The sequence below is a fragment of the Alosa sapidissima genome, chromosome 2 (genome assembly GCF_018492685.1).
Source record: "Alosa sapidissima isolate fAloSap1 chromosome 2, fAloSap1.pri, whole genome shotgun sequence".
In the NCBI taxonomy this organism is placed as follows: domain Eukaryota; kingdom Metazoa; phylum Chordata; class Actinopteri; order Clupeiformes; family Clupeidae; genus Alosa; species Alosa sapidissima.
This window is the reverse complement of record NC_055958.1, coordinates 16,421,308-16,436,835: the sequence shown is the minus strand read 5'-3', so window position 1 is coordinate 16,436,835 and position 15,528 is coordinate 16,421,308. Positions and strand designations below refer to the sequence as shown.

General features: G+C 46.0%; 1 protein-coding gene across 3 annotated transcripts in view; it reads left to right on the top strand.

Annotated features, from left to right (window-relative positions):
• Window positions 1-670: 670 nt before the first annotated feature.
• The window catches only part of itgb5 (integrin, beta 5), a 45,963-nt gene continuing 31,105 nt past the window's right edge, over window positions 671-15,528 (top strand). The window contains exons 1-9 of one of the 3 annotated variants that reach the window (XM_042084661.1): window positions 671-801; window positions 2,428-2,513; window positions 2,819-3,026; window positions 3,335-3,584; window positions 4,571-4,739; window positions 5,566-5,727; window positions 7,403-7,498; window positions 7,648-7,737; window positions 9,949-10,083. In XM_042084661.1, coding sequence (XP_041940595.1) covers window positions 675-801; window positions 2,428-2,513; window positions 2,819-3,026; window positions 3,335-3,584; window positions 4,571-4,739; window positions 5,566-5,727; window positions 7,403-7,498; window positions 7,648-7,737; window positions 9,949-10,083 — 1,323 coding nt within the window. In that variant the 5' untranslated portion in view covers window positions 671-674. Of the gene's footprint in view, window positions 802-915; window positions 1,125-1,160; window positions 2,130-2,427; window positions 2,514-2,818; window positions 3,027-3,334; window positions 3,585-4,570; window positions 4,740-5,565; window positions 5,728-7,402; window positions 7,499-7,647; window positions 7,738-9,948; window positions 10,084-15,528 lie in introns of those variants that run through there. The other 2 variants (XM_042084664.1, XM_042084662.1) reach the window with 2 other exon arrangements.

Below are 15,528 nucleotides of genomic sequence, written 5' to 3'. Positions count from 1 at the left end.
TTTGTTGTCTGAGGTGGATGGGTGTGGCCCAGGTGGATATCATAACTTTATGCTACAGTTTAATTCTTAATCTACAACTATGCACAGATACATTCAATTGTACCAAAACCATAATCAGACTGTTGCCCACATTACAAGTATCAATTTAAGACCAAACATGAATGTATTATTCACAACACATATTTACAGAGCAATACTGTATGATAATGAGGTTGGCTTATCTCACCACAAGACATCAAGTAGGCCCAGGACTGAGTTATCTCTCAGTAGAGGGGCCAGAACTAGGAGCAAATGGTCACTTTATGCATGAGCGGGTGTTGGGGATCTTTGGCCATAGCCAGCTAAGACAATACAGATCAAACACAGGCATCCACACATCTAAATTGAATGCAAAAGGCATTCTTTAGAAATGCATAAGGTTTGGGCAAAAGACGGGCCTTACAATATCCTAAATGCATATTCTGCAACATACATAACATTTTTAAGTTATTTGGAGTAATGGGATGTGTGACTAGACCTGCAGGGACCTTAAAAATATGTCACTATTTGGTCACTAGATGGCGCCAAAATATTTGTTTACTTCTTTGTTCTGTCTGGTCTGAAGTAGCCTAGGCATAAAATGGGTGAATGTAGGACCTGATTTGATTCAGGGGACCCAGCTGTTGGAAATGGAGATGGACAAAAACATTTCGGTTTGGGGTGATCCCCATCTGAGCCTTATGGCACTGTCTGTTTACTCATATCTGCAGTGCAAGCAATGTCCACAGAAAACTACAGCCTATACTACCAGGTCAAGATTAGGTAGGCTATATGTGTTAAGTATGGTTCCTAGAGAGGCCTGTCAAAGTGTGACAAAAACGCTACAGCTTTGTCTAGTTGCTTCTCTTGTCAAAGCCAATGTCCACCTTTGCTCTAAGGGTATTGAAAGGTGACAATCGGCTTACGCTTGGGTGGATCTCAGCTGGTGCTCACTGCTCGGACTTACGTGACCCTTGTTGTCAACACCTGAAGACATTGTTTTCTGAGGGCCTAGAGCAGTCTACTTTGCGCATTTCTTTATGCCACATTACCCCAAATCAATCACTTCCCAACAGGTGGTCTGTAAGTTAATTGTCACGTGACTGGTAAGTGACCTTTGCGAAACAGCAGACTGGCTATAGGCTACTTGGGAACCAATTAAAATGGTTGGTTTGTCCATCTGTACATTTGTGACATACATTTAGAGATTATAGTATTTCCCACTTCGCCAGCAAAATCGGCCTTGTTATAACGTTTAAGTGATTCAATTATTGTTTCTGTTTGGCTGTAGATTAGGCTAGCCTAATTTGTAGCGTGCCCGTAGGGCCTAGCCTACTACATTTTGGAAAACTGCTACATTGTCACATTTTCATTTGAATTAGACTGTGATTGAAATATGCTCTCATTTCCTATGTAACGCCTCCTCTTAGCATGTTTGTCTAATCTGGTAAACAAATGAAAGGGTTAAAGTGCCGCTTTCGTCTATCTTGCCCTCCCTCATCGCCTATGGGCGGAGTCTGTGGATACGCGCAGAGCCGTGCACAAACTTCGGGAGCGACAACAGGAATAGAATGGAGGAAAATCGTTGTCGGAATTGACGATTTTTCCTTTGGGAAGCTTACCAAGAAAGAACGGATTGCACAATTGTAAAGACTGCATGCATAATACAAACTCGGCGTTTACTTTTTAGAATGGCAACTGTAACGGAGTTTCTTCGAACCGCAACATGGTAGCTCTCTAGCCTTTTTGAAATCACTTGGATTACTTTTAAAACCAGAGTTTGTGGGCGATACAGTTAATTATTTCCACGACACACTTTTGTACATGTTTGCTCTTCATTGCGTTTTGCTAAGATGAATTTATAATAGCCTACTTTGCCGGAGCGGATGGACACCGAGATGGGTTCAGCGTTCTCCAGAGAGCGACAGGGCAGAGAGAATGCCTGATGTGACTTATCCTGTTGGATGAGGATCCTACCACGTTGTCGCATATATTGGACGTAAATCCGAATATTTTATTCTAGTTATTTAAACAGGCAAAAATGTGGAGTCTCATGTTTCGCTCTACTTTTTCCTGGATTGTGTTCGAAGTATTTATTTACAGTGTTAAAGGTAAGATTTAAAACTTCATCTCCGGCAACACGACTAGGAACTGGAATCTATGACATTTCAAATACTGAGCTTAAAATGTGTCTAGACTAATTAAACCTTAGGTTGAATAGTAGGCTACCTCTAGTCTATTATCTGTCCATACCACAAGACTCGGAGCATTATTATTTCAGATTGAGGCTACCGGTTTTGTGATGGGTTTCCTCCAAACAGTCTGTAGGTTAGCTGATTTTAAGCATCAATGCTCCAAGTGTACTTATGTATGACTGCTTCTATGGTGTTATTCATTTCTTCCATCCAGGTCTTAATGTTTGCACAAGTGGCAGTGCCACATCCTGCGAAGAATGTCTCCTCATTCACCCGAGCTGCGCCTGGTGCGCTCAAGAGGTAGGCACATGCATTCTTATTCGCGTGGTCATCAAAATAAACACAGCATTGTAAGTGTGGCATGTGAACTGCGTTGTGAACCTGATGTACCATTTGAAAAAACCGACTTGGGTAATTTCTTTCTCTACCGAAATCTTGGGAAATTAGCTGTATGAACATCCATAACAATCTTGTACTACTTAAGATGCATGGAAGGCCTAGGTTCTTTCAGGGTTCTTCTGTGACACTACCTCTGTCACTAACTTTGTGTGGCACTATCTATCTCCATGTATGATGATGACTAACAGTGTTATTATTTTAAATAGGACTTTGGAATGACACGAACTTTGACCTCACGCTGTGACCTGAGCCAGAACCTGCAGAAGCGTGGCTGTGATGTGAGATTCATTGAAAGCCCGAGCAGCACAGCAAGCATCGAACTGAGCAGACCACTGAGCTCCAAGAGCTCTGGTCAGACTCAGTTTGATGTTGTCCAGATACAGCCTCAAAGGATCTCTCTGAACCTCCGGCCCGGTATGCTCTCTCTCTTGGTGTCTGTCCCATAACCGTGAGTCTGCCAGCACAAAGGCTGCCGCATATTGCAGTTGTCCTTCAAGTATCCTTGTTTTTTATGCCCTGGCAAAAATGAATGTCTATTTTGTGCCTGGAAGTGCCTATTTGAAAAAGTGGCAAGTCCATGAAATGGTCTGGATCAGTGAATTACTTGGCTTTGATTTGATCAAGGTTGACAACAGAAGCTGAAATTCAGCTTGAAGTTATTATCTGCCGGTGTTTGACAACATTCTGATAGTTATGGTTCCAATTGTCACGTTGTCTTCCAGGTGACCCGACTTCATTCCAGGTCCAGGTGCGACCGGTGGAGGACTACCCAGTGGATCTGTACTACCTGATGGACCTCTCGCTGTCCATGAAGGACGACCTGGACACCATCCTCAACCTGGGCACCAAGTTGGCAGAGGAAATGCGCAAACTCACCAGCAACTTCCGGCTAGGTTTTGGGTCATTCGTGGACAAGAACCTTTCCCCGTTCTCTTACACGGCGCCCAAGTATCGGGACAACCCTTGCCAAGGGTGGGTAGAATCCGTTGAGTGTTTTTCTTCTAACCATCATTCTTCCCTGTCTAGCTATTTGTGAGGCATTACCTATTCTCACAACTTTTACTCTTTGTTGATTCTGCAAGTATTTGTCAGCATGCACATCAAGTCAAGCTGATTAGAAGTTTCATTTCCACATTGTAAGGATATGAAGTGTGCATTAAGAATCAGAAGTGATACTAAATTTCCAAGACATTTTTTTTGCTGCCTCAAGAAGAACATCCCTTTTGTGTTCCTCTTCTCAGAAAAGGATAGCTTAGTTTGGAGTGCTCCATCCAAAATGCACAGCCTCACAAGCCTGTTTTGCTGTCAGTGGATCAGGGTGGCCTCTGGCCACAACAGTGACTTGCGTGTCAGCGATGCGGATGCTTGTGCATGGGGGCTGGTGGTGATGCACTGTGAATAGAGAACAGCCTGGAAAAAGCTGCAGCTCGGTACTCTAGCCCACCACCCCCACCCCCCACCCCTCCAGGGCTAGATAACCCCGCGCCAACCTACTGCCATTACGCCTCAGTGCCCAACTAGGTTATGCCCTGGCCTGTGAGGCAGTCACTGCGCCACACAGCAATAAGCCATTAAAAAGGTAGATGACTGCAGCGGCCTACAGATCCCAGCTCCTCATCCTCATGGCAAGCCTCCCATGTTATGTCTCTAATGCATTCAGTCTCATATAATCAAATAGTATTCATTCATGCTTGAGCTGTGCACCTCTGATGAGGAATGGAGGATATTGTGTGTGTGTGTGTTTGTTTGTTTATTTGTTTGTGTGTTTACAGCTAGGCTTACAGTGTCATGCTAATAATGGGAAAGGATGTTTTTCATTGAGCAGCAACAGTCTCCTTATAACCTGTTTCAAGACGCATAATAATTTTAGTGGCACAGACAGTTGCACTGAAAAAAAACCAAACCACAGTCACTTGAATTTTTTGTAATTGTTTTCCTCGCTCTCTCGGTCACCATAGATACAAACTGTTCCCGTCATGTGTGCCCTCCTTTGGGTTCCGCCACATCCTCTCGCTGACGGACAAGGTGGATCGCTTCAACGAGGAGGTGCAGAAGCAGATGGTCTCCCGCAACAGGGATGCCCCAGAGGGCGGCTTCGACGCCATCCTACAGGCCGCCGTTTGCAAGGTGAGATGTGACGTCAATCATGACAATGTTTGTGCCACAACTTGTGGGCTTATAATAATGACAACAACGATGATGATGATAATGATGATGGCTGTTAGCCATTTTCAGTCGGACAGAAGACACAGGCTCCGCACAGGAAGCAAGGGATTAGTCCAGCTGAACAAACAGGAGGGCCCATCTGTGGCAGGTCTCATCATGTCCTCCTGGTAGACTGGGAACCTGATGGGGTTCTCGGGAGCCGAGAGAAAGCCTGTTTTGTTTTTCAGAGCTGCAGTGGTGTTATCCAAAACATCCAAACCGCCTCTTGTCTAATAACCTTACTCAACTGGAATAGTATGTATTCCACCAGTCTTTCCGTAACTCTCTCCCCACGTACGTGGTTGGAAAAAGGTCAAGATTGTTTAGTTTGACTGCATTAGTCAGAGACTGCTCAGAAGTATGGAATGGCTTTTTGTTTGTTGAATGGTGTTTGTATTCCGCCTGATGCACTTAGGAAGCATTTGCTGACAATCTCGCACCACCGATTTTTAAATTGCGGTAGAGCGGTGTAGGTTGATTAGAGTAGTAACAGCTAGCAGACTGTGTGAGGGCAGGGACGTTTGTTCTACTGTGTGAATGTATGTTTATTCATCACTTTGTTTGAGAAATCTGTCTTCTGTTAGAATGTCAGCCCTTAAAAATGTGCCAGGAAATGTGAACTGATTAAAGCACCACTCCTAGTAGTTGTTCTCTGTATACTGTGCAATTCAGAACGTAAAAGACTCTAGACTGTAATTGAGAGCATAATCCCTAAGCCTTGGTGGGTGTGCATGTGTTTTCTCTGCAGAAGCAGATCGGTTGGAGGAAGGAGGCCTATCACCTGCTCGTGTTTGCCACGGATGACGTGCCCCATCTTGCTCTCGATGGCAAACTAGGAGGCCTGGTTCAGCCACACGATGGGATGTGCCACCTGGACGACAACAATGAATACGACGCCTCCACAAAGATGGTAAGCAGAAATAGTGCCCTGACCTGTCAGCACAGTCATCCAGATCACTTAACTCTGAATGCAAGATTTAGAGAGGCCTCTTCACAAAGATACTACTTAAACCTTAGTGTTAAACAGCACCCTTGCAACAATGTTATGTCTCTATTTACTTGCTCACAGTTTTGCAGTTTTGAAAAAAACTTTTCAATGGAATTCCTGTCACTGCTGAAGTCGGTAGGGATCCATGAGGACCTTGTGTGGGTCATAATCTCACAGACAGTTTAGTTTGGAATGCGAACCTCCTTATTTGGTTAACTTCACAGAGAAGACACAAACTCCTTAAACAATTTGGGCTACTGGAATCTCACCTCATTCCTCTTTGGCCTTGTGTCACCACCTCTTGGCAAAAGCTCTTGGCAACACTAGAGAAAACATTTATTGATCTCTGTAGCATCCAACAGTGAGCAACAAAACCATATTTGTTTGAACATGATTATTTGCTGGTGATTCATACATTTATCTAAGTAAGTGCTGTCTTGATAGCCAGAGAATGAAAGGACCTTTTCAGAGGCCCTTGAGGGGACAGGAAAACACTAATGTAATAATAACTTGATCACTGTCATGCGCTGTACAATAGCAAAATGAATTCAGCCGACTGAGTAGCGATGTTTTGTTCTGGTTCATTCCGGTCCTCTCCGCAACCTCCCTGGCCTCACTGAACGACATAAACTGTATAGGAGATGGAAGACCTTGTGTTTACCCTCCTCCATCCACACACACACACACACACACACACACACACACACACACACACACACACGCTGGCCCTGGATCAATACTTGGGAGATTTATCAGACGTTTCTCTGGGCAGCACGTCCCATTTTCAACCAGTCATATGAACCGTAACGTCAACAAAAGCCTGTTCCTCACACTCAGTCTGTTTCTTGCTGGAGAGTCGGTGAGGATGCTGCTCTCACTGATCTCAAACAGGCCTGACGTTGTGGTTGGCTTCATTAGCAGCTGTTCACTTCGACTAAGGCAGAGACCTATTGATAGGGCCTGATTTCAATCAGTGTGCTTGGATATGCACGATAATTACTCTGTAACTCTCAACACAAGACACTAACTGTATAAACATATTTGTAGGACAAAAAATGTCTTTTATCTAACACTCAAACAGTGCTGATAGACATTTAGCGTGCCCCTCAACAATCTGAGTAGATCTCTTGTAGGATTCGAAGGAGTACTTTCCACATGCTTGTCTAAAGCTTTTTTGGATGCATGCTCAAGAAAGTGTTCCCTAGAGGGCTACTTACGTGGAATTTATAATTTCACTTTGGCTAGAAACTGCAGAAGAGGACTCCCTTCACTTTCCCCCTCATCTTTATTTTCCATGCTCTTCCCCTCAACAGTTGATGATGTGTTGGCGCTACAGACGCACCATTGCACGATTGCTCAAGAAAATCGTTTGACTTGAATGAAACTCCTGCATGTACTAGGCCTGAAGTGGTATGCGCTGGTATGTTTAAAATGGCTAATGTAAACATTATAGGGTGAAGGAGACGGCCATTGACTTCCCTGTGTACATTTCCTGCCATGTCTAGAGGCTCAGTTGGGAAAGGGCTATTGTGTGTACATGCAGGATACATGACCTTTCATGGTCGTGTCGAACTCGTTGTGTTTTTTTCCCCTACAGGACTACCCATCCCTAGCCCTTCTTGGTGAGAAACTGGCCGAAAACAACATCTTCCTTATCTTCGCTGTGACAAAAAAGCACGCCGTTTTGTACAAGGTACTATCACAACACGTTTTGTTGACTTTCCTCAGGCTTGGAATCTCTCAATGAATTATTATGTGCTCATTATTGAGAAGACCACATCAGATTACAGAGCGATCACATTTTCTAACATGCCATGTTTATCGTTCGTTTCATGTTGGAAGAACTTGACTGCACTGATTCCCGGAACCACGGTGGAGATTTTGGAGACCGACTCCAAGAACATCATTCAGCTGATCGTCACCGCCTACAACGTGAGTGCTCTACGCCAGTCCATGCCGGATGGACGGGTCACCCTTCTTTGTGTCTTTTTAAATGTCTCCGGGAGTGCGGAATCTGTCTAGACGGAGGCCTAAGACCACTGGGAAGGCAAATGCAATCTAGCTGTTGGCTCGCCCCCATTCCTTTCTTAGCACACTAAGATGTTTGGATTGCTGAAAGGACAAAAAAAATCAGCACATGTTTGTCTTGCTATTTGCTATCAGCAAGACTGTATTGGAGTGTTAGTTGGCCAGACTGGACAGTCACTGAAAACAGCTCTTGTGTTTCCCCAGGAGTTATTTGTCTGTGTGCTTTGTTTAGGAATTAAGAATTTATTCAAATTCAACCCTCATGGGTTCACTGGTATGTCACTAGTATGGTTTTGGACAGGTGTAATCGTAGTCTGGCCTCTTGGCTGACTATGTCTGTTTCTGCCTCTTGTTCAGAGTAGTTGTATGGTTGCTTAGCCAAATGAAATTGGGCATAAATCATTTTCGGGAGATTATCAAAACACTGATTTGAAGAAATGCAAAAACACACAGTGGTATTAGTCACCTTCTTCTACTTAGTTCTTTTGTACTGAGATTAATTGTGAGCTGACTTCCTGATTTCCTGCCCATGTGATTTGGATCAGCACCTTGGAACATCGGTGTGCCAGGGCTTTGAACTGTGCGTGCGTGCGTGCGTGCGTGCGTGTGTGTCTGTGTGTGTGTAGGGGTGGTGAACACCCATTAGACGTGTCAGTCAGGGCAGGGCTCGGGCTGCCATGCTCAGTGTCCCACTCAGCAGGTCAGCCAGCTGTCGGAGAGAGAAGAGAGGACGTCTTGTGTTTTTATGTTTTGTGTTTGTTTTTTTGCCAGTTGCCTGTGTAAGCCATTGCTGTGCACTGAGCATTACTCCTGCCCCATCTCAAGCAAGCCAAGCATGTGTGTGCAGTGCACACGCGCACACAGACACACACATAGACTTTCAAAGTCCTTTTTCTGTATAATTTGGCACCAATGTGTTGTTGCTATTGCTCAGAATAGGTTTATGGACCAAATCTCAGCCCTGGTAAACACTTTGTGTGTGTGTATGTGTGGCATTTTGTTTGGGGGAAAGCCAGGCAAACAATGTGCAGAAGATTTCATTCCTCATGTATAGTTCCTCAAATATTTACCCTAGCAATCCTGAATTTGTGTCCATGATATTGTAAGAAAAGATGGGAGTTTCTGAGTTCTCTCCAGACTATTGGAAGGCAGACAGTGGGAATGGAGGGTCAGAGAAAATAATCCAGGAGGCGCCCCAATGGCTCATGGGAGATAATAATGAGGGAGACCCACAAGAGAACACAAACAAATCCACGTTCCCAAGTCTTGGCTGATAAGGCAAAATGATAATGTGTCTGGTTAAATTTTGGCCAGATATGACCACTCAAAATGTTTTCGGTCGGTAATGTTTTGGTGATTTTGTCTTTTGTGTCTGAAGTGGAGACACTAATGACAGATCAAACTCTGCTCTGCCTCCCCCCTCCCAACACGGGTCAAAACAGGGCAATCAATCAATGCTCGCCCTGAGGTATGGCTTTGATTAGCAGCATGTCAGTTTTGAAGCTCTGACCTATCCAGTGTCTAAATAAACATATGCACACGTGTGTATGCACACGCACACACACGCGCGCGCACACACACACACACACACTCACACACTCATGTCCGCATGCTCAATAAAACACAGTTAAATATTCACAAGTATACAATCGGACATACATCCACACACCCACTGAATGTGTTGCTGTGTTAACACATGATGTCCTTAGTGTCAGAGAAGAGTTGCAGAGGAAGATCACAGCAGTGCCGTTTGTGTTTGCGCATGCGCGTGTGTGTTTGTGTCTGTCCCAATCACTGCGCCTCAAGCGATTGTTCTGCAAGCTGTTTGCATTCTCCAGGGTTGTTTGCTCTTGATTGAAATTTGACATTCTTCCAGTGTCTTTTGAAAAAACTGGCGTATATGATCTAGAAAGCTGCAGACTGTCCCTTGAGTGTTAAAATCTTTGTCATTTTGTATCATGTGATGTCTGATTGCAAGGGGGAAAAATAAGCCAATTAAAATGAAATTGCAGCAGAATGTTCTTGATTGTAATCATCTCATTGAAGCTTGTGCAGTGGCGTCTTCTACAGTCAGATAATTGACTCCCTCTCCTCTCTGTGGGCCTCCTGCTTCAGAACATCCGGTCCAAGGTGGAGCTGAGCGTGTGGGAGCACCCCGAGGACCTGAGTCTGGGCTTCTCCGCCACCTGCCAGGACGGACAGGCCCTCCCCGGCCTCCGCAAGTGTGGCGACCTGAAGATTGGCGAGACGGTGAGTCAACGAGCGATATCCCTAAACTCAAACACGCATTCAGACCAAACGGCACGTGGTCAGAGAGCTTATTTGTAGTCGTGTGATACTGAAAATCATCATGTTGCATCATGGCTATATCCACTGCGCTTGTAAATGCCTCTGGCCAGCTGAAAGTTAAATTAATTCTGTGAATTAGGATGCCGCTGGGTCCAGAGCTGAACAACCGGGCCTTGTTATCAAAGTCGTGACTCAGCTCGCCACCTATCTGTAAAGTGCACAGTTCCTGTTTGATTTGTACAGCTCATAGCCACTGCCGGGCACTGACATGGAGCACTCCCAGCCAATACGAGTTACTCTGGTCCCAGTGACTAAAACAAAGGGAATTCCTAGTGAGGGCACTTGACACTGTGATAAGAGTTGATAGGAGGAATGTGAAGGCCGAGTATGGCAATAACATGCTGGTATCTTTCAGAAGTTACAGTGAGCTATTTCTCTACTTCTGTCTCCAAGTCAAAAGTCCATAAGGACAAAAGTCCTTTCACAGTAGTGACGTTTTCTTGACCAATCAGACCTGAGAAGGCAGTGTTTGGTCCCGTCCTCACAATGGTGGTTTATCTTAAGAGACGGGGGGAGGAGGGAAAGCAGAAGCTGAAACTTGCTGATTCTGCTGGGGACGGCTCAGCATCCTGTCGCCACAGACAGTCAGACACAGCATAGACTCCTCAGCGGCCGCCTGTGGTCAGTGTTGTTGATCCCATGGGCCACTGCCTGTCCTGCTGTCTCACACGATAACACACAATCTCGTCCTCTGTGACCCCTTACTCCCACCCCCAGCTGTGTTCCAGCCTGTGCACTTTGGCCCAGAACGCTGCTCGTCTCCAGGGTGAGAGGAGAGGGTTGTTCACAAGAAGGACCGGTCCTGGTGCTGTGGTGGTTTCACAGGGCTGTGTTTGCTGTAGCTCTACTATTCATTGAGGGCCAGATGTACTAACGCTTTTGCGCCCATTTCAGGCGTATTTGTTTCGCAATGTGCGTGTAAAATCATTGCGAGGTATGTACAAACAGGCCGCAATGATGTAAAAGCGCAAACTGCCTGTCGCGGGAGCTGAAAGTGGCAGATTGCGATTGTCATGTCATGCATATGCATTCATGGGAGGTTCCAGGGGAAAGTGGGAGTTTAGCGTAAAAAGATGGGAGGGGAAGAGTAAAGAGCGCCTAGTTATGTATTCCGCGGTATGTACAAAGACTGCTCCTGAAAGCGCACGTCTATTCTGCGCCTAAATACTTCCGCCTTGTAAAAGCAGGTGTTAATCCAAATTGCAGTTCAATGCGTCAATAAGAGAACCTTTCAAAGACAACAGAATCGCTATTTAGAACACCAGTTTTTGTGGTGAAAGTATGTGTACTACCAAAAGCAACCTTAACTTTCGTTGGCCTTTCGCATGTCTTACTTTCACTTTCACGTCATTCACTTAAACTTTCCTACTTGCTAGATTTGACCAATCTTCCATAGCCTAAGTGCACAAGTAGTTTGAGTAGAACTACTGATCTTCATGATCTCCCTGCTTGTTGACATCTTATCATGTATGGTATTATTTCATGATCGCTAAACGTTTGATTCTTTTTAATGTTGTCATCAGTTAACTTCATTCAACTGTGCTTGTAGGCGCTGCCATTCAGTTGTGGACGTTCGTAAATTGCGTTGATGGGCGGAGAAGGGCAGAGAAAGGCGCAGTTTACACTAAGGATTGAACGATTGATAAATACGACGGAAACTTGGGTCTGACAGCGCTCGCAATCTGCGGTGTGTCCATGGCGCTGATAACGCTACGTTCGCAAATGTACGTACATCTGGCCCTCAGTGTTTTTCAGCTGGACAGGCACACTGCTTTTGATCTCAAGAGTGTTCGTTTCCTTTCTCAGTGGCCACCAAAACCGATAGTGTGCCTCCAGAAACAAATTTAAAGCTGCAGTTGGCAAGATATTTTTGATCATATTCACTGAAACCGACACTATGCTCCGACAGAACAACATAAATCAGTTGGTTTTAGAAAAAAACCTGCACTTCTACCTCCAACTAGAGCCTGTTATTTGTTTTGCAAAAATCCACAGCTCCCGGTTCTTCTGGTCCAATAAGAGCAGGGCTGTGTGAGATCTGACTGCCAAACGCAGTCTGGTGTGCACTGACGAGCACAAACTCGATGAAAGGGTGCTCGTGGTAGTGGTGGAGGGGCATGAGAGTTGGAAACATTCAAAATTTTGGCTATGTCCCCTCAATCTGTCAGACTTGCCAACTGCAGCTTTAATGTTCAATGTCAAAGTTATAGATGACTGTAAAATTGGTGAACATCAACTGGTGGTGTATCAAATGGTTCAATGGGTTTACAGTCATGGAGAGAATGTTAGCAGTTACCCGTTCATCCATAACAAAAGGTGCATCACATGCAATCATCCACTCTAATAACTTGCAGAACCTGATGTGGTGAATGGCTGTCAACTCATGCCAATCATCACTGGAATGTTCTCATGGCCTCTACGCTACAGAGTGAGAGAATACAACTAGCTCCTTTCTCTTTCCCTTTCACTGGTGTACACACACACACACACACACACACACTCTCACACACTCACACTCTCGCACAACTCTATCCTCTTTCCCTAAAGGTCCTCTGCTCAGTGGGAGAGTACTCCATCATCCCCCATGTCTCTAATGAGGCCTTCCCTGTACATGCCACCACACAGGGCTCTGAGCGCCCCACGAGGACTGGTCCCCCTGGGTCCCCTCCGTGGATTTAGCCTAATTGAGTGCTGAGACGGGGTCAGCCACGCTGAGAGAGAGCGGCGACTCTGAATGGTGCTGGTGAATGGAGGGAATACCGTTGTGTGTGTGTGTGTGTGTGTGTGTGTGTGGGCCTGCTCTGCTTTCACCTCACTCTCTCTCACAGCCTGTGTGTGTATGGAGGGGGGGAGTATGGGGTTGTTGCAGCGTGCCCAACTGCCAATCTCTCCTGTGAAAGCGGGATGTGGTGGTGGTGAGGGGTGGCACAGGGCAGGCAGAAGCCTATGTGCCGCTTGCCCATGTGTCCTGCGCCGGACTCCCGCAGCATGTCAATGGACTCCCCCTCAAAAGCAGCAGAGAGCTCTCTCTCTCTCTCTCTCTCTCTTCCCCCCCCCCCCCCCCCCCCCCCCCCTGTTCACTGAACGAGGAACACAGGCAGGCGCTAGCCCAGATTCTGAATCCACGCCTAGGTCCCTTTCAGACCCACACCCTGCAATTCCCCTCCAGAGACTACTAAAAAGCCCCCATACATAACCCATCTCACTAATCCGCTATCGGCATTGGCTAACGGCCCTGCATGCATCGCTTTTAATCCACTGAGGACAAAATGCATCCCCTAGTAAACAAAGTTAGTGGCTGCCTGCCTGCCAAAAAGGGCCTGGAAATATCAGAAAATTTTACTTGGACATTTTCCACTTCATATTCAAGGTCAAAATTGTTGTTGGTAAACAAGTTCAAAACTATTTTGCATAGCTCAGTTGAAGATGACACCGCTTTTAGATGAGCAGGCTACGTGAATGCCTGTAAATCCTGCACATTCACAAGGAATGTGTCCATGGCGTTTAAGTGGGGAGCAGTTTCTGCTTGTGGGTGCTGGCTGCTGGTAACTGTGTTAGTGTTATTGTTTCCATCTCTCGCAGACATAGCCCTGGCACCAGAGTCTCTCAAAACACACACACACACACACACACACACACTCTGATTTCCCGTGTCTGTTTTCTCAGTTAGAAACTGTGGAGAGTGAAGAGAAGAGTAATGAGGTCCTGGTAACCTATAGCCTCAGTATTCCTCCGTGTTGATATCACCTTGTCAGTACAGTAGCGCCTATGTGCCTGGTTCTGTGTCCTCGTGCTCCTGTGTTCTTATTATATTAGTCTTGGTCTGTTTTTATTCATCTTATGGTTCCTGTTCATACTGTTCCTGTTGTGTCTACAATCAGCGTGGCAACACTCTATCCCGGAGTGAAAAGTTTCGGTTTTACAGAGTTTGTTGTGTTCTTTTTATGGAGTTAATAATTTTATGACGTTCTTGATTGAGAACATGTGCCTGGCCCACCAAGCCGAGAATGGAGCGTCACTATGAAAGCATGTACTCTGGACTTGCAGCTTTTGTTGTCTTATGTGAGCTGCAAGTGAGAGGGGAAAATCAGGCTTTTTCCTAGTGTGTAGTCGGCCACTTATGAGGTTAAAACAAATTTGCTACTCTACCCCTCTCCCTGTCCCTTCCTTTCCTCTCTCTGTCTCTCTCTGTCTGTCTCTCTCTCTCTCTCTCTCTCTCTCTCTCTGTCTCTCTCTGTCTCTCTCTCCACTCTCTCTCTCTCTCTCTCTCTCTCTCTGTCTCTCTCTGTCTCTCTCTCCACTCTCTCTCTCTGTCTCTCTCTCCACTCTCTCTCTCTCTATTCATCATGTCTTTTCTCACTCGTCTCCAGCCATTAACCCTACTCTGGATGCCCTCACCCATGTGACTCGCATGTCTCCCTAATCAAATTCAGCCCTCCTTCATTAGAAGCACACTGCTGCGTCCGTGATGGCCACTCGGCAGCGTGCGCTCCCATGTGCTTGCCTGTCCGGCGGCCCGGTCGCCTCCCCACTGTCTTGTGAGAGTGACCCATGTGACGGCTCCTGCACCCTCTACGGCTGCTGCTGCTCCGTTTCGCGCTCTTTCTCGCTTACTCTTGGCCCTGCAATCTACGGAATTTGCACAGGTGGCTGTGTGTGTGTGTGTGTGTGTGTGTGTGTGTGTACTGCATATTCCATGTCATCACTACGTGCCCGTTCAACAAGGGTGCCTGTGTTCAGGGATCAGAGTGGGCCTTAAGCATGTCATCCAGACTCGACGCCCGGGAAGAAGGCAAATCCAAGGCCTGCCGTGCCAGCAGTGAGGCCGAATCAGGACCTTATTTATTGCCAAAGAGGGGAGAGTGGACAGCTGGGTGCTGAATATTTTATGTATTTTTCATGTTCCTTGAGGCAACTGCATTAACTGCAGTTCAGCTGACAGTGAGGTGCCTTTTTTCTCCTTTACATCTCTCCTTCATAACGTGTGTGTGTGTGTGTGTGTGTGTGTGTGTGTGTGTGTGTGTGTGTGTGTGTGTGTGTGTGTGTGTGTGTGTGTGTGTGTGTGTGTGTGTGCTTCCTCCATGGGTGATTTTCCTCTGCTTTCATCAGACTTCCTCTCAGCGTTTTCCCTGCGCTGCTGTTTGAAGTGAACACTGAAGTGCACTCTCCCAGGACACATGGGGATCTTCCCCTGTGGCGCTCCCAGGATCCCCATACAGAAATGATGAACTTTCACACGTGACCAAGACCACGAGCAACAGCCACTCCACAGAACTACAGAGAGGGAAAAGCGCTGAGGCCACTTTTTGGCTGCCTTTTCAATGCTTCCATGTTTGCCCCCCTTCT